The 19941-nt window shown below is 51.7% G+C and overlaps 7 protein-coding genes across 7 annotated transcripts; 6 read left to right on the top strand and 1 right to left on the bottom strand.

Annotated features, from left to right (window-relative positions):
* Window positions 1-2108, top strand: erg13 (hydroxymethylglutaryl-CoA synthase). Its single transcript, XM_025682090.1, has 4 exons — window positions 1-241; window positions 322-424; window positions 500-1581; window positions 1649-2108. The coding sequence occupies exons 1-4, from the start codon at window positions 182-184 to the stop codon at window positions 1784-1786; spliced, it is 1383 nt and encodes a 460-aa protein (XP_025544114.1). The 5' UTR covers window positions 1-181; the 3' UTR covers window positions 1787-2108.
* Window positions 2109-3573: 1465 nt separating this feature from the next.
* Window positions 3574-5526, top strand: BO79DRAFT_137144 (uncharacterized protein; the record flags this gene model as incomplete). The annotated part of the gene is made up of 1 exon (XM_025678107.1): window positions 3574-5526. The coding sequence occupies one exon, from the start codon at window positions 3574-3576 to the stop codon at window positions 5524-5526; it is 1953 nt and encodes a 650-aa protein (XP_025544115.1).
* A 525-nt stretch (window positions 5527-6051) lies between these two features.
* Window positions 6052-8111, top strand: BO79DRAFT_284756 (FAD binding domain protein; the record flags this gene model as incomplete). Its single annotated transcript, XM_025688284.1, has 3 exons — window positions 6052-6722; window positions 6780-7270; window positions 7364-8111. 3 exons carry the CDS (start codon window positions 6052-6054, stop codon window positions 7999-8001), a joined length of 1800 nt encoding a protein of 599 aa, XP_025544116.1. The 3' UTR covers window positions 8002-8111.
* A 2055-nt stretch (window positions 8112-10166) lies between these two features.
* On the top strand, window positions 10167-13957 carry pmcB (putative calcium-translocating P-type ATPase(PMCA-type)). The gene is made up of 4 exons (XM_025682091.1): window positions 10167-10868; window positions 10923-11353; window positions 11408-11550; window positions 11604-13957. The coding sequence occupies exons 1-4, from the start codon at window positions 10251-10253 to the stop codon at window positions 13796-13798; spliced, it is 3387 nt and encodes a 1128-aa protein (XP_025544117.1). The 5' UTR covers window positions 10167-10250; the 3' UTR covers window positions 13799-13957.
* Window positions 13958-14166: 209 nt separating this feature from the next.
* On the top strand, window positions 14167-15357 carry BO79DRAFT_165964 (actin-related protein 2/3 complex subunit 5 family protein). Its single transcript, XM_025679282.1, has 3 exons — window positions 14167-14343; window positions 14420-14867; window positions 14957-15357. The coding sequence occupies exons 2-3, from the start codon at window positions 14509-14511 to the stop codon at window positions 15171-15173; spliced, it is 576 nt and encodes a 191-aa protein (XP_025544118.1). The 5' UTR covers window positions 14167-14343; window positions 14420-14508; the 3' UTR covers window positions 15174-15357.
* Window positions 15358-15372: 15 nt separating this feature from the next.
* Window positions 15373-16612, bottom strand: BO79DRAFT_242824 (uncharacterized protein; the record flags this gene model as incomplete). Its single annotated transcript, XM_025685235.1, has 2 exons — window positions 16287-16612; window positions 15373-16209 (listed from the first exon to the last, which is right to left on the bottom strand). The coding sequence occupies exons 1-2, from the start codon at window positions 16557-16559 to the stop codon at window positions 15373-15375; spliced, it is 1110 nt and encodes a 369-aa protein (XP_025544119.1). The 5' UTR covers window positions 16560-16612.
* A 350-nt stretch (window positions 16613-16962) lies between these two features.
* BO79DRAFT_272755 (putative dynactin Arp1 p62 subunit RO2) lies at window positions 16963-19052 on the top strand (the record flags this gene model as incomplete). The annotated part of the gene is made up of 2 exons (XM_025687454.1): window positions 16963-17303; window positions 17369-19052. 2 exons carry the CDS (start codon window positions 16963-16965, stop codon window positions 19050-19052), a joined length of 2025 nt encoding a protein of 674 aa, XP_025544120.1.
* Window positions 19053-19941: the final 889 nt, after the last annotated feature.

A 19941-nucleotide genomic window follows, 5' to 3' on the forward strand; every position in this document is an offset into this window, starting at 1 on the left:
CTCTCTTCCAACAAACTTTCTTCCTCTTACCTTTAATTATCTTTTCTTCACCTCCCTTCTTCCCCCCCCCCATACATCATACTCTCCGCAATAGCTCTCTTTCTTGAGTGTTTTGTGTCTTAAACTCTCTACTGTCCCACTTTCCGCTTAATACTTACCCCTCCTCCTTTACACATTCACCATGGCTGCCCGTCCTCAGAACATTGGTATCAAGGCCATTGAGGTCTACTTCCCTCGTCAGGTTCGTGTGTCTTGCCACGTCATTCGATTCTGTTCCTGTCTGTTCTGAGCTGTGTTCTAATATGTCCCTGTGTTTTCTAGTGTGTCGACCAGAGCGAGCTCGAGAAGTTCGATGGCGTGAGCGAAGGCAAATACACCATTGGCCTTGGTCAGACCAAGATGAGCTTCTGTGATGACCGTGAAGGTATGCATTAGACAATGACAGACATCGTCCGCATGTCATGATCGCGTGGCAATGCTAACGTGCACTTCCCGGCAGACATCTACTCCATTGCCCTGACCACCTTCTCCTCCCTTCTTCGCAAGTACAACATCGACCCCAACTCCATTGGCCGTCTGGAGGTCGGTACCGAGACCTTGCTGGACAAGTCCAAGTCCGTCAAGTCCGTCCTGATGCAGCTTTTGGCTCCTCACGGAAACACCAACGTCGAGGGTGTTGACAACGTCAATGCTTGCTACGGTGGCACCAACGCTGTTTTCAACAGCATCAACTGGCTCGAGTCCTCTGCTTGGGATGGCAGAGATGCCGTCGTTGTTTGCGGTGACATTGCCCTGTACGCCGAGGGTGCTGCTCGCCCTACCGGTGGTGCTGGCTGTGTCGCCATGCTGATCGGTCCCGACGCCCCTATTGTGTTCGAGCCTGGTCTCCGTGCCTCCTACGTCACCCACGCCTACGACTTCTTCAAGCCCGACCTGACCAGCGAGTACCCCGTCGTGGACGGCCACTTCTCCCTCAGATGCTACACCGAGGCTGTCGACGCCTGCTACAAGGCCTACAATGCTCGTGAGAAGACCCTGAAGGAGAAGGTCCAGAACGGTACCAACGGCACCGCCCAGGACGATTCCAAGACTGCCTTGGACCGTTTTGACTACCTCTGCTACCACGCCCCCACCTGCAAGCTCGTGCAGAAGTCCTTCGCTCGTATGCTGTACAACGACTACCTCACCAACCCCACTCACCCTGCTTTCGCCGAAGTGGCTCCTGAGCTCCGTGATCTGGACTACGCCACTTCTCTCACTGACAAGAACGTGGAGAAGACCTTCATGGGTCTGACCAAGAAGCGCTTCGCTGAGCGCGTCAAGCCCGCTCTTGAGGTTGCCACTCTCTGCGGTAACATGTATACTGCCACTGTTTGGGCTGGTCTGGCTAGCTTGATCTCCCACGTTCCCTTCGATGCTAGCGAGTCCAAGCGCATCGGTCTCTTCTCCTACGGCAGTGGTCTTGCCAGCTCCCTGCTTAGCGTGAAGATTGTCGGCGACGTGTCCAACCTGGTGGAGAAGCTTGATCTCAAGAACCGCCTTAGCAACCGCAACGTTCTTCCTCCTCAGTCCTACGTTGATGTAAGTATCCCAACGACCTAATCATGACCTGCACCTCGAAGTTCAGTTTGCTAACGTCTGGTTACAGATGTGTGCCCTCCGTGAGCACGCTCACCTCAAGAAGAACTTCAAGCCTTCTGGCAGCACCGAGACTCTCTACCCTGGTACCTACTACTTGACTGAGGTGGACGACATGTTCCGCCGCAAGTACGACGTTAAGGCATGAATTATGACGAGCATATGATGGACTTGCTTTCGACCTTGCTTCTTTGGACATGACCGGTTGCTTAGACGGTTTTACTAGATTCCCTTCAGCATGCGCAATTGTTTATTTGTGGTTCGCCTTAATAGAGCTTGGGGGCAGCGAAATGCTCCTACCAATTCCCGGGTCTGCTTTTCTCCTTTATATTGGTTCTTAATGTTTCATACGTTGTTCATGTATCCTCCCAGTGAGGAGACCTTCTCTTGTCCAGACAGGAGCTGGAATGCAATTATATACGACGATGACCAATAATTCTAGACTCATCAGGAGTCGTTCGAGGACAACGATTATAATGTGGCTGACTAAAATGTATAAATGCCTGTAGTCTTTCTCTATCTTTCTTAATCGGCTTGTTGGGTGCTTACTGTAGCATACCTTGTCATGTGACATGGGTGCAGAGAGTGGCGCGTTCTTCCAGCACCTTCACCCTGTTGCAAGTTGCACTGATTAACCCAAGCGCCTAGGAGACATAAAGACAAATAGGCATCTTGCCAGATTCACGAACTTCATGATGGGCGTGAAACCAGGCGAGACCAAGAATAGCAGCAATTCAAGCTACAAGGTCGCTCTATTGTTTTATTTCCCGCCGACTCTCCTTTTACAGTGTCTGTCAGTCTCCGTCTGACCCATCTACAATTAAACCTCGTCACACAATAAGCACTCAAGTTCATCAAAAATGTCTGTGATTGGTCCAGTTGGAGAAAGCTCAAGCACACTGCAGGCTGTCGACAGGGAAGAGCCACTGAGGCATCCTGACGCCGTCCGGGGTCTTAGCCGGCGCCTACTGTGACGACCTGCAAGACCTCTGATTTATCGACACATCCAGGCGGGGATATTCTTAGAACCTCTTGGACTTGAGAGTATCGTATCAGTTGATTAGTATTCGACTTCATTCTGCAAGCTTCGACTGCAATAGCCAATGCCCGTTGAGTGGGCTGCGGCTCCCCCAGGCCCTGGTATCAAACCTCGGCGGCTAACTCTACAACGGCACACCCTCAAGCACTACACGCCGTGGAAATGTACCAGTCACTTGCGTTTTATTTTTTGACGTCAAACACCTGCTTGCCGCCGACTAATAGATGCCCCAGGCGTGACGCCTTTGCGGGAACTCATCGATCCTAGTTACATTACCCAGAATAGACGAAACACCCAATGTTACCCAATATAGATCCTATGCAGATTCCGAACGAACCATCGTCGGAATAGACTACCGACAGCCTGGTTCAGATCTGAAGAAGCGAAGAAGATGTCAAATATAGAAACTTTTTGACGCGCGACTGTCGATGAAACGCTTTCGCTTGCCCTAGGATCGTTTGCTCTGCACATCATCCAAGCAGATATCGACATCCCTGTGTCGATGGCCCTACCATCTCCATCATGATTACCTAGTATGGTTAGCGACTGGCTGTCGCAATGGAGCCAGATCTGTTTCATGCCCCTGCAGGCAGTTCGATTGATTCTGTCTCTTTTTTTGGATCAAGGGACTCATGGGTTCCAGATTGAAGAACATTTAATAACCAACCGTTCTCCAGTCTAATTATGCCTCAGTTCAGTCAAGTCGTTCACCAAGACAAAGCGAACTCGACAACATTGTCTCTTCTTTTGCCTAGTGCATCTCTTTCTTCTCTATTCATTTGACCTTAGATTCTTACGCGAGCATTCCCTGTTTGATACCTCTTGGGAAGCTGGACTTTCCCGCAATCTTATTTGATCTAAATCGTCTCAGACCTGCGGTGACTTTATATAGCAAGATGTCTGTGGAGTACTCTTATTATCGTCCCTCAACCCCTCCTGCATTGCATCTGCAAGAATATAGTGGAACGGGGCATAGCCGCAACGCTTCTGATTCTTCTGTTTACTCCAACAACTCGTCGCCCTGGTCCGTCATCACGTCGGCTACCAGCCCTGTAGTTGACTCACCCCCACAACACCACCATGGGCCTACTCTTCTTCCGAAGATCAGACCTCAAGACATTGTGATTGAACCTCCACCCGCCAGTGGATCCCAACGTCAACGGCGGGTGCTGTCAAACACACGCAATCCTCCTGGTTCTTTACCGCTTGCTTCCAACCGCCGGTCAAGCCATCGGGTTGCTGTTGAGACCTCAGGGTGCATTCCTATGGCATCCCCGGCCGTGGCGTCGCCGAAGTATACCACTCGCAATGGCTCGTCATTATCATCTCCTGTGAGCGTCACACCGGCGCAGAAGCGCAAGGCGACGAGCGCGCACACTAGATCAGTCTCTGCCTCCAACGTTGACGATCCAAGGACAAGTCGATGCGGATATCCAGCATATCGACAGGTCATCAGATACGCCTCTCAGCCTCAGAGTTCCCCTACCACACCGGCTACGCCCGCCACACCCAATATTATAGTGTATCCGCCTTATGCGCCTCACTCGCCAGCCGAGCCATACTATCCCAAAGTGTACCCTCCGGTGCAGGTGCCACTCATGCTTCCCGGCTCACCATATGGGTACGTGCGAGCGTCGAGTGCACAATGCTCTCCCATCGGCATCGTCCACCAGACCGAGAGGACGAACTCTCAGTCAACCACCTTGCTCTCGTACCTTACCACCCCGACACAAGCAATCAACCTCGTGCGCAACGTGAACGTGATTCCGACACGAGGCTTGCACGATTACTTTTGGTGGGACATTCGGAACTTGCGCAGTTGGACTTCGTTTTCTCTATCCACGTTCAACTCTATCAGTGGACTTCCGAAACTTCTCAAAACCGCAATCCCTTCGCATCTCACGCCCCTCAATATCCTTCCGAGCTCTTATTTGTCCCCAGATTGCGAGCCAGCTCTAGTCAACGTCATCCGAGACATCTATGCACCTCGTATCAATGCTGCCTTGGCAGTCTCGCAAGGCCCGGATCACTTGTCCCTCTACGCTGTTCCTATTCCGCGAGGGTCACCTAACAAGAACTATGGCGGGCCACATTTTCTCGCTAACTATGCGTCTGACACCGAACGAACCGCCTCAGGCCTTGTTAGAGGACGACTCGTTGGTATTGTCAAGACCTTCGACCGCTGGAACACGGGAATGCGCAACGAAGCGCCTCACCGCAGGGTGGAGTATCTGAACGGTCTAGCACACCTGCAGCGATGCATGCGCGAGCACTCTTGCCGCTACGGCTTCATTCTCACCGAGATCGAGCTCGTGTGTGTACGGGCAGGTTGTGACGAGGGCGACGATGTGCCCTACTTTGGTTTCCTGGAGCTGTCTGCGCCAATTCCAACCAAGCTCGCGATCAACCAGCGTGGGCACGGCTCGGGGCCATATACCAGTGATTATGGCTATCCGCATTCGCCCACTCCATCCAGCGACAGTTCCTTGGCGAGCCAGTCGCCCATACTGGATAGCTATCCAATTTCTGATTCCGATGAGCTGGACGTGCCAATGACCGCCAGTCTAGCTTTGTACTTTTTACTGATGCTTTCAAAATCGGTTCCCTTGCCGTCACAACCATCTGCTCATCTCAACGTGGGAGGACCAGGTGCCCTGACCCGGCAGCGCATCTTACCGGAAAAGAAAGACAAATGGATCCCGGAACCCCAAATAGGGGAGCGCCGTGATGCGAAGCGAGTGCGAGGCTGGGTGTGGCCCCAGGATGCCTGGCATCGTCGAGAAGGTGGAGGAGCTCCTCGTTCCCGAGCAATGACGACGGAACCCAGACCCAAAAAGTGGCACAAATAATAATCTACGTTAATCTTAGCGGAGACAGGTTTCTCATTGCTGCTGCTAATTATGTTTGTTGTTATATAGCTTTTGTCTTATAGTAATGTAATGTCTTTCCATATATCAACTGCGGACCCTTTCACAGTATAGTAGGCCAGCACAGAACCATTAATCAATAGCGTCAAAGCTCACTCAGAATGACATAAACCCTAGCATAGTAGCAAATCATGCTCTGCAATCGTCTCCAAGGTCCCCAAACCCATCCTCCAAACCTCAAACACATTATCAATAATGATGATCCCGACTTTCCCTTTTGGGCGACAAGGACCTTGGGGATCCAAGTACCCGGGGGAGTGATGAGCACCACCATAACCAAATATCACCTACTATCTATTTATCAAATATAAACCCTGCTGCATGCACATATTTGAACAATCAATCACTCAAGCAATAGCCCTACTCTACTATATCACACTTAGTACTACCTACGAAGCCTCCACCACCAATCCCACATCAACCATACATACTACACACCAACCAGACATGGTAGGCAAAACCACCTCACCACAATCATCCTCATCCTCCTCCTTCCCGGACATCCTCGATGTCCTCATCATCGGCGCCGGCCCCTGCGGCCTAGCAGTCGCCGCGCGCCTCCGCGAAGAAACCCCCTCCGCCATGTTCACCGACGACGAACACCAACGCTACCACTGGATTAACAAGCACAGTGGTCGAATGGCATTGGTACAGGCGCACCGCGGGAAACTCAAGGGCGTGAAGGCGGAGAAGTGGCAGAGATATGATGATGAGCATTATCCTAGACGGGGGTCATCATCGTCTTCTGGTTCTGGGTCGGGCTCTGATTCTTCTCCGCCGTCGTTGTCTTCGTCGGTTTCGTCGGATGATGGGGCTTATATGGGGAGGGGGGATGATAAGAATCAGAATGTGAATGGGAATGGGAATGGGGGCATATCTACGCTCGTACTGGATAGTTCCGGGGACGAGTGGATGGAGAGATGGAATCGGGCGTTCAAGACATTGGAGATTGAGCAGCTGCGCAGCCCGATGTTCTTTCATGTGGATCCTAGGGATCGGGATGGTATGTTGGCGTATACGAGGGAGGTGAGGAGGGAGAGGGATTTATGGGAGATTTCGGGGTGCGTGGGGAAGGAGTTGAGTAAGCATAAGAAGAAGAAGATGAGGTCGAGGGCGCAGTAAGTTGTTCCGGAGTGATATTCTGTGTTCGGGTTGCTAATTGTGTGGGTGATCAGGGCCGTTGGCGAGGTTGAGATTGATGAAAGAGATCGTAAAGATTACTTCTCACCGTCGACGGACTTGTTTGAAGATTACTGCGGGAGCATTGTATCGCGGTATGGACTGGACGCGCCGGGAATGATCACGCAGTGCGAGGTAAACGATATATCGTACGACTATCACTCTGAGTTATCGCCGTCTGACAAGATCTTTACTGTTACTACGGCGGAGGGAAATCGGTTCTATAGTCGTGTGGTGGTGCTGGCTATTGGGCCGGGGAGGACGAAGATACTTCCGTTCAAGCTGACGGGTGAGGAAGAGAAAGGGGCTTGTCATAGCACGGAGATTCGCATGTTTCCGAGTATCAATGTGAAAGCCAAGATTAAGCAGCGTCAGGAGACGAACGTGGTGGTTGTTGGGGGTGGACTGTCGTCAGCGCAGGTGGTGGATATGGCCATTCGGCGAGGGGTGACCAAAGTATGGTTTCTTTTGAGGTCGGATTTTAAAGGTACGTACTAGACAGGTAGTGGGCAGGTTGCATAGCCTCCTACATCATCCATCCAAACTCAGACGTGGGGGATGCTGACCAGATGGTTTCTAGTCAAGCACTTCGACCTCGCATTGAACTGGATGGGCAAGTTCAAGAACTTCGAAAAGGCAGCATTCTGGTCCGCAGACACGGACGAGGAACGCCTTGAGATGATCAAAGCCGCGCGTAATGGCGGCAGTATCACGCCACGGTATCAGAAGATTCTGAAGCAACATGTGGCAGCCCATCGGCTTTCTATACACCCACGCACCGTCATCTGCGGCAAGGAGTACTGCGCCTCCTCGCGCACATGGCGTCTTACGACAGATCCTCCGATCCCTGACCTGCCTCGCATCGATTATATATACTTTGCGACAGGCATGCAGGCCGATGTGAATGAGCTCCCATTGCTCCAACGCATGAACCGTGAGTATCCGATTGAAACTAAGCAGGGATTGCCTTGCATCACGGATGACCTGATGTGGCAATCGAATGTGCCACTTTTCTTGACGGGTCGGCTGGGGTCTCTTCGTTTGGGCCCCGGTGCTGCCAATCTTGAGGGAGCGAGGCTGGGTGCGGAGCGGATTGCCTGGGCGATGGAGGATGTGTTGGGTAGAAAAGGATCAGAGGATACGGGGTCTGAACGATCCAAGCAGTGCTTTTGCGGTTTGGGGAATCGGTATGCTGAGCTTGCTAACGTGGACGAATAAGCCGAGGCAATAATTGAACTCGAGAATAAGATTCGAGGCTGTCTGTGGAGGCTGTAGTACTGCATATACCTCCTCACTGCGGAGTATACTCCTGAGAATGGCTTGATGATGAAGATATGCCTTTAGAGACATTGATGCTGTATGTTAACTTACTATACGGTATGAAATTTACAGACAAAATTTTAGCGGATATATAGAAAGTAAAGCCAATAATACCTGAATAACGCTGAAAATACCAATCGTATGTATTATTGGCGAGGCTGATTCGGGCAGTTTGCTCATGTTGAACAACTGTGCTGCTGCCTGCTAACACAACTTACCCACCTTCATCTCATCTCATCCCACCAGATCGCAGCTTTGTTGCCTCCGTGGGTGTCATTCCCCCATCAACCGACAGATCAAGCTTCTAAGCCTCACTCAAATCGTTCACCTCAGCTGGCAAGACGCAAGATTTGCCATCGTGAAGTCCACTCAGCAGAGCCTAGACACTCACCAGCCACACCCGCAGTGCCTGATCAGAGCATCCAATCTCCGCAACCGAGACAGCTCGCAGCACCAGCATGAATTAATCGCCGCACCCCAAAGCGTTTCGTCATGTACAAAGCCTCAGCCAGTTGAAGTCATGACGCCACATCAGATAATCTTATTTTCCAGGATCTCGGTGATTTCCTCAGCCACAGGGGGGGGGGGCGCGAAACCAACTTGAAGAGGCGAATAGGAACAATCCGTGGTAGGTGTGGCGCAGGAGGTGTGGCCGTGCAACAGGGGGACATGGACAAACAAACATTCTTCAGGATAGAGTCAACGTGATTGAATGCTCGAGGCGAATGAAAGGCCGGATCACCAATGCGCACTAAGAAATCTGGAACGCAACTAAAATTCATTGGCGGCAACGGCATGTCGTGACTCCTCATTGACCGACTAATCGTCTGACTTCCGAACTAAATGAAGGAGGCGCAGCCGCCCGCTAGAAACTCATTTGCTGGAACTATACCTCACCCGGCGGCAACTTCCAAGGGCCACTTTTCTCTCGGCATTTCCATCTGGAAGGGTTTTTGAGTATGCGTTGATTGCAACGCTCCACTCAGAGTTCAGCATGCGTCATTTGTCCATGGTTTTGCGCGCGCATCGATACAGTTGATGAAATGTGATTGCAGGCTTGTGATCAGAGGTAGGAACCCTCCGGTTCTAATTCTCCCCCCTCCGGGTTGCTTCTCGCATTCTCATAGGAGAGATAAGATTACGCTGGAGATGAACAGGAGCTCCGTCGGCGTCTAGATTGAGCAATATAACTTGCTTTGGTAGAGTGGAGGTGTCATGGCGTCTTCAACTTTAAGATAAAGCGCTTTGGGTATATACCCCCGCTCGTTAGTTGCAGCCATGGGTCATACCTCTCTCCACCCCTTGGTCTACGCCGTCGGTGATAGGACGGATTGAAGGAGGCTGTGCAGCGCGTTGTGATGCTACCAAGCATATGGGTCAACTCAACTCACTCACACTTCATGGTTGTTTTGGCGTATGGCAAAAGCCGGACTCTTGCTAGCCTCTTCCTCGGACCTTGCAACCGCTTCCTTTTTTTCATCCCGTGCTTGTTGGGAAGACCCTTGGCGTTACAATATCTCTTCTCAGTGCCACGGATGATACGAACCAGACATGAGGATTGATACGAAGAAATCCGTTATGAGACAATCAGACTATTAAATTTTAGGTTACCCTTTTCGGAAGCACAGCCCCCAGACCAGATCTACTAATAACGGGTGTCGCTCGGGCACAGAACCAAACAGTAGCAGCAGGTGCAACACTTTGAAGTTGACACTGCATTTACCAGGATTTATGCCCGTTTCTTTGTCTCTACCAAATCAGATCTCGTTCCGGTCGCATCAATGCAGACCCCAGACGAGCATTCTCAGTCTGGCTTCTTGAACCCTTTCGGGGTTTCAGATAGAGAGGTATGTTCAACAGCGCTAGGGCTTAATGAGAGAGCCATATATTCATACGCTTACCAACAGCAGCACCCTATATCATCCGGCTCAATACGAACAAGCATATCATCTATTCGATCTTCTTCACCCGCGGACATGGCGTCCACTCTATCGCCAGACAGGCTCAGGGTACGGAGTGACACGCGGACGTCGGCTCAGTCGCTGGACGGTGAGACGTTACGGCCGCGAGCAGACTCTACCATCTCCAGTGCAGATACAGCTGTAAGGTCGAGAGCCAACTCTGAAGCCACTAATGCCCCGGCCAAGATGGAGTACGATGATGTTTCGGTGGCCGATGCCTTGAATCCCGACCCTCGAAACGAACAGGACTTCATAGTGCCAGACAATAAGTTCGCCTTCTCTCCAGGACAATTGAACAAGATGCAGAACCCTAAATCTTTGGCTGCGTTCCAGGCACTTGGAGGCATGCAGGGATTGGAACGAGGACTGCGGACAGATCTGACATCTGGTCTGTCGGTCGATGAGACTCTCTTGCAGGGTTCGATCAGTTTTTCGGAAGCGACTTCCCCTGACTATGCCTCTTTCAAAGAAACCGCTCCTCCAAACATTGACGCCCTGATTACAGAGTCCGGTACGCAATTCCAAGACCGCATAGGCGTCTTCTGTCAGAACAGACTGCCTGCTCGGAAGTCAACGGGATTCTTGAAGCTGTTTTGGCAAGCCTACAACGACAAGATCATCATCTTGTTAACGATAGCTGCTATCGTGTCGCTGTCCCTTGGTATCTATGAGACTACGAGCGAAGGTAGTGGAGTGGATTGGATTGAAGGAGTGGCGATTTGTGTGGCTATTCTGATAGTCACTATTGTGACTGCCGCAAATGACTGGCAGAAGGAAAGACAGTTTGCTAAGCTGAATAAACGTGTAAGTACTTACCTTTCTTCTGTTATTGACGAATACCACCACTGACTTCTTCAGAACAATGATCGAGAAGTCAAGGCTGTTCGATCTGGCAAGGTCTCCATGATATCGATACACGATATCACAGTTGGTGACATTCTTCATGTCGAGCCGGGCGACGCCATTCCTGCGGACGGGGTTCTCGTCTCGGGTCATGGCATCAAATGTGACGAGTCCTCCGCTACAGGAGAATCTGACCAGATGAAGAAGACTGATGGATATGAAGTCGGGCGGTTGATCTTAAATGGGAAGGCTACGAAGAAGCTTGACCCGTTCATGATCTCGGGCAGCAAGGTGCTTGAAGGTGTCGGTACCTACTTAGTCACGAGTGTCGGGCCGTACTCAACCTACGGCCGGATCTTGCTGTCTTTGCAGGAATCGAATGATCCGACACCTCTTCAAGTCAAGCTGGGTCGACTTGCTAATTGGATCGGCTGGCTAGGCTCAGGGTAAGAGCGACCCTCCTTTGTATTCACATGGTATTGTTTGCTAACTGCTCCTAGTGCTGCGATTATCTTGTTCTTCGCTCTGTTCTTCAGGTTCGTGGCGGATCTATCCCATAACACTGGAACGCCTGCGGCCAAGGGCAAGGAGTTCGTCGACATCCTCATTGTTGCTGTTACCGTCATTGTCGTTGCGATTCCTGGTTAGTAGTTTCCCCATGCTAGATTAATGACATTTACTGACTGATATCCATAGAGGGTCTGCCGCTTGCTGTAACTTTGGCACTGGCATTTGCCACAACCCGAATGGTCAAGGAGAACAACCTTGTGCGCGTCCTCCGTGCCTGTGAGACAATGGGAAATGCAACAGTTATTTGCTCCGACAAGACCGGGACCCTTACCCAGAACAAGATGACTGTTGTGGCAGGGACCTTGGGCTCGAAGAGTTTCAAGCATACCCCAGGCGAGGAACGCTCATCTGACGTCTCAACTCCTGCTGAGTTTTTCAAGCATTATTCAGGCAAGCAGCGGGATCTCATCCTTCATAGCATCGCCTTGAACTCTACTGCTTTCGAGGAAGAGAAGGATGGGTCTAAGGAGTTCATCGGCAGTAAGACCGAGGTGGCTCTGCTGCAAATGGCCAAAGATCATCTCGGCCTGGACGTTACTGCAGAGCGTGCCTCTGCGGACGTTGTCCAATTGATCCCCTTCGACTCTGCACGTAAGTGCATGGGGGTTGTCTACCGGGAACCTACGATGGGTTATCGCCTCCTTGTCAAGGGCGCTGCTGAGATAATGGTCGGCTCATGCACGACTCAGATGGTCGAGGCAGACTCTTCTCACGGCCATATCTCCACCGATGCCTTGCACGAGGGAGACCGAAGGGTTATTCTAAACACAGTCGAAGCTTACGCAGGTCAGTCCCTACGGACGATCGGACTAGTGTACCGCGACTTCCCAAGCTGGCCGCCGAAAGACGCCCGGTGCTTGGAAGATGATCCTGAATCTGCTAGGTTCGAGGATGTTTTCCGCGACATGACCTGGATCGGGGTTGTGGGCATCCAGGATCCTCTCCGACCCGAAGTGCCCGCTGCCATCCAAAAGTGCCATGCGGCAGGTGTACAGGTGAAGATGGTCACTGGTGACAACATTGTAACCGCCAGTGCGATAGCTTCGTCATGTGGAATCAAGACAGAGGACGGCATTGTCATGGAAGGACCCAAGTTTCGTCAGCTTTCTGACGAGGAAATGGATCGAGTGATTCCTCGTCTTCAGGTGCTAGCTCGCTCGTCACCCGAGGATAAGCGGATTCTGGTGGCACGGCTCAAGAAACTAGGCGAGACTGTCGCCGTCACCGGTGATGGTACTAACGATGGGCCAGCCTTGAGAACAGCTGATGTCGGCTTCTCCATGGGAATTGCTGGAACAGAAGTCGCGAAGGAAGCCAGTTCGATCATCCTTCTAGACGACAATTTCAAGTCCATTGTCACCGCCATTGCATGGGGCCGGGCTGTCAACGATGCTGTCGCCAAGTTCCTTCAGTTCCAGATCACGGTCAACATCACAGCTGTGGTCTTGACCTTTGTTTCGTCCTTGTACAGCAGCGAGAACAAGAGCGTTCTGAACGCGGTGCAGCTGCTCTGGGTCAACTTGATTATGGACACTTTTGCAGCTCTTGCCTTAGCGACTGACGCCCCAACGGAGAAGATTCTCAACCGCAAGCCTGTTCCCAAGAGCGCATCACTATTTACAGTGATCATGTGGAAGATGATTCTCGGCCAAGCTCTCTATCAGCTGGCCATCACCTTCATGCTTTACTTTGGTGGAAACCAGATTATCGGGTCGCGACTTGGAACCCACGACCCGCAAACGGTGCTCAACACTATCGTGTTCAATACCTTTGTGTGGATGCAGATCTTCAATGAATTTAACAACCGACGACTGGACAACAAGTTCAACATCTTCGAAGGCATGTTCCGCAACTACTGGTTCCTGGGAATCAACTGCATCATGGTCGGCGGTCAAATCATGATCATTTTCGTGGGAGGAGAGGCTTTTGGCGTGACCCGTCTCGATGGGATCCAATGGGCCATTTGTATTATTTGTGCGCTCGGCTGCCTCCCATGGGCGGTTGTTCTCCGTACGGTCCCCGATGGGCCATGCGAAGTTGCTCTCAACTTTGTCGTCCGATGCATGAATTTTATCTTCAAGCCCATCGGCCGTGCTATGAGTCATCTTGCGGCCATGATTCGCTCTTGTCTGCGACCGGTTAAAAGAACAGCCCAGCGTGTTGTGAAGCGCGGTGGGAAGGAAGAGCAGGACACTAACACTGATGCCTTGCCCGACGAGGAGGCAGGAAGGGTGTCGTTGCACGAGTTGAAGAGAGAGCAGACGCCGGAGGCGCCTGTTACATCAATTCCGGTGCCTCCAATTACTATTACGACTTCTTGATGATTTGTATGATGTTTAATTAGCGGGTTTTGAGCTTCTGTATATATGGGTATACAGCGATTAAGCATGCGTGGGTATGCAGATAGTGCATGGAGTTGGTGGCTTTTTGTTAGATTCGAAACAAGCAGTATATGTACATTAGATAAATATAATCCCCAGCGAAGTGTCTATATATCTCAAAAACAATCATACCTAATTGTGATAATACCGATTCCTTCCTCTTAAAACGTATAGTTATTGAAATGGTTGTTATTGAACAGTCTAGTCCTGACCCTGACAGCGGTTGCCTCAGGCCCGCCGGCCCGCACTCCGCAGCGACTCTCGCTCTCCGCCGCCACTTCACCCTCATTCATCACCACCATCTTCTCCAGGAGCTCTTTATTCCTTCTGTCCATTCCATTCCACGCTGTCAATTCATCTCGGTCAAACACAGTAAGACTGTACCCACCTACCTCGCTAGGAACACCACACCCATCCCCTCCTAGCCACCCACCGCATCTCTCTACCTGACCACCTCCGTCATCTCCTTTCCCCGCGGACACCTGGTAATGACGCTGCCTACCTACCATTCAGCTCCAGCTCCAACCCACCACAATCGCTAATTAGAGAATCTACTACTAGCTACATACGTTTCCAATTGACAACTCAAAAAACCCCTTTATAACCCAAATCAATATACACCCTAAACCTCCAGCACAGCAACCGCAACAATGGCCCAACTCAACTACCGCACAATCAACATCGACGTCCTGGACCCTGAGTCCTCGATCAACTTCCCCATGGACACTCTCCTCCCACCCACTCTCCCCGCCCCGACGACCTCCGGCGCCGCCGCCTCCGTCGTAAACCAGGTGCGCCAGCTCCTCCGCAGCGGCGACAACGAGGGAGCTCTGCGGTACGTGCTCGAGACGGCGCCGCTGGGCGGCGATGACCGCGCAAAGGAGGTGCATTTGGCCGCTGTGGTGGAGGTCTTGCAGGGTATTCGTCAGGGAGAGATGAGTCGCGTGCTGGAGTCTGTGTGTACCGGTGAGGGTGGGTCGGAGAGAGCGGATTGTTTGATGAAGTATTTGTATGGTTCCCCCCTTCACTTCACTTTCCTATGCTATCACTGAGTGATGGTTGTGAATGTGCCTACTAATTAATCTTTGTTGTGTATAGGTACAAGGGCATGGCGGCGCCAGCTCCCAGTAGCGCGGCACAGTCGCCTCGCATGTCGCCGCAGAGCACGGGATTCTCGCAGATTCAGGCCCGCAATCTGGGTGAGGGAGGTGGTGGACAGCAGATGAGTGTGTTGTTGAACTGGCATGAGAAGTTGGTGGAGGTTGCGGGGACGGGGTCGATTGTTAGGGTCATGACGGATCGGAGGACTGTTTAAGTTGCATGATTCTTGTTGTGTTTTGATTTGGGTTTTTGTATGTTGAAGATGGAGGTGTGTGTATGTGTGTTCTGTGTACCCATGTTCTTCGTCAGGATGATATCCTAGATGTGCCTCTTTTATTTTTCCCTTTCCTCGTCAATATTATACAAGCACAATATTCTATACTATACATTAACCAAGTCCACTGAAATCATGATCAATTACCAATGGAACCACCACCCAACAAATCCTTCAGATTCAACTGTCCACTCCCTCTCTCCAACGGCTTCGCCTGACCCTCACCCTCCTTCCATCCAATCATATAAATCAACCGAAACGTCGCTGGCACTCCTCTAGACCCCTCCTCTTTATGCAACTCACGATAAATCGCCTCATTCGCCAACAGCACATCCCTCGACATGGGCCCCAACTCCCGATGCAAGATGGCATTATTCTCCCCCATCGCCTGCAAATCACCCATCAACGCAAACGTATCCGGATACTCCACCACAATATCCTCCACATCCACCGTCAACATCTTAAAGCCCGCCTTATTCAACAATCCCCCAACATCCCTCACATCCGCCAACGGCGACACATGCGGACTGACACCTCCGCGCCGCTCTAAATCCGCTAACTGCAACGACGTCCGTAGCTCGAACAACGTATCCCCGCCGAACATCGCCGCAATGAACGGACAGTCCGGCTTGAGGATAGAGTTGACCTGCGCCAGCAGCGAGGGCAAATCATTGATCCAGTGAATCGAGAGCGAGGAGAGCACCGCGTCAAAGGAGTTCTCCGGGAAGGGGAGGGATTCGAGATCAGGCACGATTTGCCGCTTGAGAGAGATCTGGTCGTTGAAGGGCTCGTCTGCGTCGCGGTAAAGAAGGGCCTCGGAGGTGTCGATGCAGGTTAATTGCCCGATGCGTGTACTGAGGGGTGGGGAGCTGCCGTTGGGAGCGTCGGGGTCTGGATCGGGCATAGTGAGAGCGCGGGCAATGTTGCAGCTGTTGGCGCCGAGGTCGAGGACTTGGGGGAAGGTGCGTTTGATGTCCTATTCCATTCCATACGATTCAGCTTGCTATCCTAAATCTGTAGGGTGTTGGAGGATGATGGGGGGTGAAGGCATACCAGCAACCGTTCACATAGCCGCATGGCTACTTCGTCCTTGATGTAGTCGGTCTTGCGGCTCTCCTCGACATTGCGGGCTGCGCGGTCCTTCTGCATGTGCTTGGTTTTTCGATTGAAGATTTCCATGACTGGATTGCCGGGCGTTTGGCTGGCGTAGGTGCGGCGTGATGGACATGATGATGCTGCTGATGATGATAATGTGTAGGTGGGTGTGCGTTTGGTGTAGATGCGCGGGGAGCGCAGTGCTGGTCGAAATATGTGAGACATAGACATTTTGAGGTCTCTGGGTTATTAATTGGAGTTGGTTTGCTGGAATTGAGAGGAGGGAGAAGGGGTTTAGAGGGAAGGGAAGAAAAGTTGGAGGCAGCTCAGCAGCAGCGGAACGTGACGTCGGCGAGAAATCCATTCCTTCTCCGCATTTTCTCCCGCCACGTCGCGTCCTCTTGTCGCGGGGTTGTTCGCTCTACAATTTTCTAAATGTGTGATGGGTCTTATGGGTATGTTGGAAGCAGATTACATTGAGGTAGCAATTTGAACCGTTCTGTGTGATTCGATCTGCTGGTGCTTTAGGTATGGTGCTTCCTGCTTCCCCCTGATGTTGTTTTCGGGCTTCCATACTGATTATTGATGATGCGCCTAGAATGCAATAAGCAATATCTTGATTGAACTCTTCAACATGTCACGTCCCTTCCCTTACACTTTCATATCTTGTCCTTGCGCCAACATCCCTGTACCTGATCCGGCGAAGAAACGGAGATCGAGGGAGTCGCCGCAGAAATCCAATCCCGATCAACCCAAATCTCTCCTGCGCCCGGATGACGACGAAGATGAACAGGCTTTTGATCCTCGGTCTCCGCGCGCCAATTTCTCTCTGTATCCCCCGGAGCAGCTGCTGTACTGCGAGGATTGCCATCAGATCAAGTGCCCGCGATGCATAACGGAGGAGATTGTGTGCTGGTACTGTCCGAACTGTCTGTTCGAGACGCCCAGCAGCATGGTTCGGAGTGAGGGGAATCGGTACGTTGAGCAGGATGTACTAGCCCTAAGCTTTTATAGGTGTATGCTAATGCAGTGGATGCTAGATGCGCTCGCAATTGCTTCAACTGCCCGATATGTACCGCCCCCTTGGGTGTAAACACCCTTGAGAACGTCGTGACAGGCGGCACCAGCCAACAAGGCCCCTGGGTGTTGTCTTGTGGATACTGCATGTGGTCGACTCTGGATATTGGCATCAAGTTTGATAAACCGACCAACATCCGGACTCAACTGTCCAAGATGACCGAAGTCACTCCTGCTCGTTCGAGACAAATGTCCCGGACATTCGGGGACCTCAAGTCTCCCCTCTCCACTTACTCCTCCATCGATGAGCAATTCCTACCACCAGGCGAGACCAAGCCCGAAGACTCCCCTCTGGACCAACCCAGTGCTCCTCTCACTCCGGATGCTCGATTCCACGCCCTCAAGAACTTTTATAAGAACCAGATCTCCGCGACATCCTCCTCCCCCACCGACCCCCTAGGCATGGACTTCGGCTCCGGGTTCTCCTCCCCTGGTGCCCTAAACCGCATCATGTCCCTTTACACCTCGTCATCCCGCCTCAGCAGCCTCTACGGTGGAGCCAACAAGAAGCCCAAAACCAAACCGCCCGTCATGCGAGAAGCCCTCACAGCCGGCGAGGGTCTCAAGATCCCCTCCCCCGACGCAGAAGACACACTCATCGAACGAATGTCCTCCCCGGACTGCGGATGGGACGGTCTCGCATCCATTGAACAACGCGCGTTCCAGTCCCCCGACGCCCGGTTCGTAGAGGACCTCCTCCCGCTGCCCGTGCTACTTCGCACGAAACGGTCCAAACGATGCAAGTCGTGCAAGCACATCCTCGTCAAACCCGAACTGAAACCACAGTCCACGCGGTTCCGCATCCGCCTGATTGCCCTCAGCTACATTCCCTTGCCGACGTTACGGCCGCTGAACCCCAGTCCCTCCCCAGCCACCACCACGACCACCACCGTTCTCCCGGCACCTTCAAGTTCCACGACGAACCCGAACCTGGACGCTCTCTCCCCACTCCGACCCATCCAACTCCTCCTCACGCTGAAGAATCACATGTTCGATCCCGTCCGCGTCACACTCGCCACGCCATCCGTCACTCCGGGCCGCGTGGCCTCCAAAGTAACTATCCTCTGTCCGCAATTCGACATTGGCGCCAACAGCGACGTGTGGGACGAAGCCCTCCAGGGTACTTCGGCTACCACTACCACGGCTACATCCACGGGAACTGACCCCCGCGGATCCCGATCCGGAGGGCTCGGCGTGTACGAGAAAGTCGCAGAGGCCGGGAAAGTCTGGGACAAGGGACGGAACTGGACCACCGTGGTGTTGGAGGTCGTACCGGGGACATTACCTGGTGGTGCGAAACAGCCCTCCTCCGCCAAAAATACCAAGAAAGACAAGAAGATGAAGAAGAAGACTCCTGCCGATGATGAGCTAGACGAGCAGGATGACGACTCTGACGATGATGACTCCGACTCCGACCAGGGATTTGACTGGAGTGGACAGACATCTGACCCCAATGAGCAGCTACAGCCGGATGAGGATGTATTGGAGATCCCGGTGTTTGTGCATATGGAATGGGATTCGGATAATCAGATTGATAGTGAGCAGGGGGTGGGGAGAGCTGGAGCGGGTGGGAGTGATACGGTGAAGAGGGAGTTGGCGTATTGGATGGTGTTGGGGGTGGGGAGGATAGTGAGGGAGATTGTGTAGACAGATCCTTGTTGGTTGTGTATAGAAGATGACGATGATTGGTTGTGGGTGATACCTTGTTTTCTTTTCTACTAGATATACATATATCGCATCTTTCTCATTCTTGATTCCAGAGCAGCTAATAGTATCAAATGCTGGTGGCTATAGTAGCGGTTCACGACCTATGGTACGATGACTACTACTAATTGACATATAACGAACCCACAATAGAGTAACTATAAGGCTTAGCCCCTTCCTGGCAGCAATAGCACTAGCGACTCCTTACCAACAAGACTAAAAAGAGTCCAGTTACTTAAATAATACAAAATAATACTATAACAGTCACATGCTACTACCAGCTCATCTACAGTATAGTACTTAGCTACCCAACCCACCACCTACACACTCAAAAATTTAAAAGTCAAAGATCATACACTCGACAACACAATGCATTTTCTTTTCCAGGCAATTCCCCTAGCCCTATAGCTAGCTAGCTACCCTAGCAACCAATTTCCTTCCTCCCCCCCCTTTTTTTATTTTGAAAATAACATGACAAAATGAACAAATGAACTCAAGACCAACATGAATCTTTGAACTTTGACTTTCCTCATTCCCTTAATACCCGGTTGTTTTTTTGCCCCGAATCCCACCCAAAAACAAACACATATACCATGTACCGGAACCGACCGACCGACCGAAAGATAGATAGATAGATAGAAAGATACCTGACCAGAACCTCACTGTCTCAATCCTCAACCCCACAAAGAGCCGCAAGCAAGAAGGTGTCTAACTGTCTGACTGTCTGACTGACGGCTGGGGTGGGGAACATGCAGGAAACAAAACAGGGGGTGGTGATGGGGGATGGGAAGATCGTAGTTTAATGTTTCTGCATGCCCCCGGAGCCCACGTG

Source organism: Aspergillus costaricaensis (genome assembly GCF_003184835.1).
Source record: "Aspergillus costaricaensis CBS 115574 unplaced genomic scaffold BO79scaffold_3, whole genome shotgun sequence".
NCBI lineage: Eukaryota > Fungi > Ascomycota > Eurotiomycetes > Eurotiales > Aspergillaceae > Aspergillus > Aspergillus costaricensis.

Bases quoted from the DNA above. Each gene is read 5' to 3' on its own strand.
- erg13 (XM_025682090.1), top strand. From the start codon at position 182: ATGGCTGCCCGTCCTCAGAACATTGGTATCAAGGCCATTGAGGTCTAC. The intron at 242-321 runs GTTCGTGTGTCT...TGTGTTTTCTAG, and splicing joins AGGTCTACTTCCCTCGTCAG to TGTGTCGACCAGAGCGAGCT. The intron at 1,582-1,648 runs GTAAGTATCCCA...GTCTGGTTACAG, and splicing joins CTCCTCAGTCCTACGTTGAT to ATGTGTGCCCTCCGTGAGCA.
- pmcB (XM_025682091.1), top strand. From the start codon at position 10,251: ATGGAGTACGATGATGTTTCGGTGGCCGATGCCTTGAATCCCGACCCT. The intron at 11,354-11,407 runs GTAAGAGCGACC...AACTGCTCCTAG, and splicing joins ATCGGCTGGCTAGGCTCAGG to TGCTGCGATTATCTTGTTCT. The intron at 11,551-11,603 runs GTTAGTAGTTTC...TGATATCCATAG, and splicing joins CATTGTCGTTGCGATTCCTG to AGGGTCTGCCGCTTGCTGTA.
- BO79DRAFT_165964 (XM_025679282.1), top strand. From the start codon at position 14,509: ATGGCCCAACTCAACTACCGCACAATCAACATCGACGTCCTGGACCCT. The intron at 14,868-14,956 runs GTATGGTTCCCC...TGTTGTGTATAG, and splicing joins GATTGTTTGATGAAGTATTT to GTACAAGGGCATGGCGGCGC.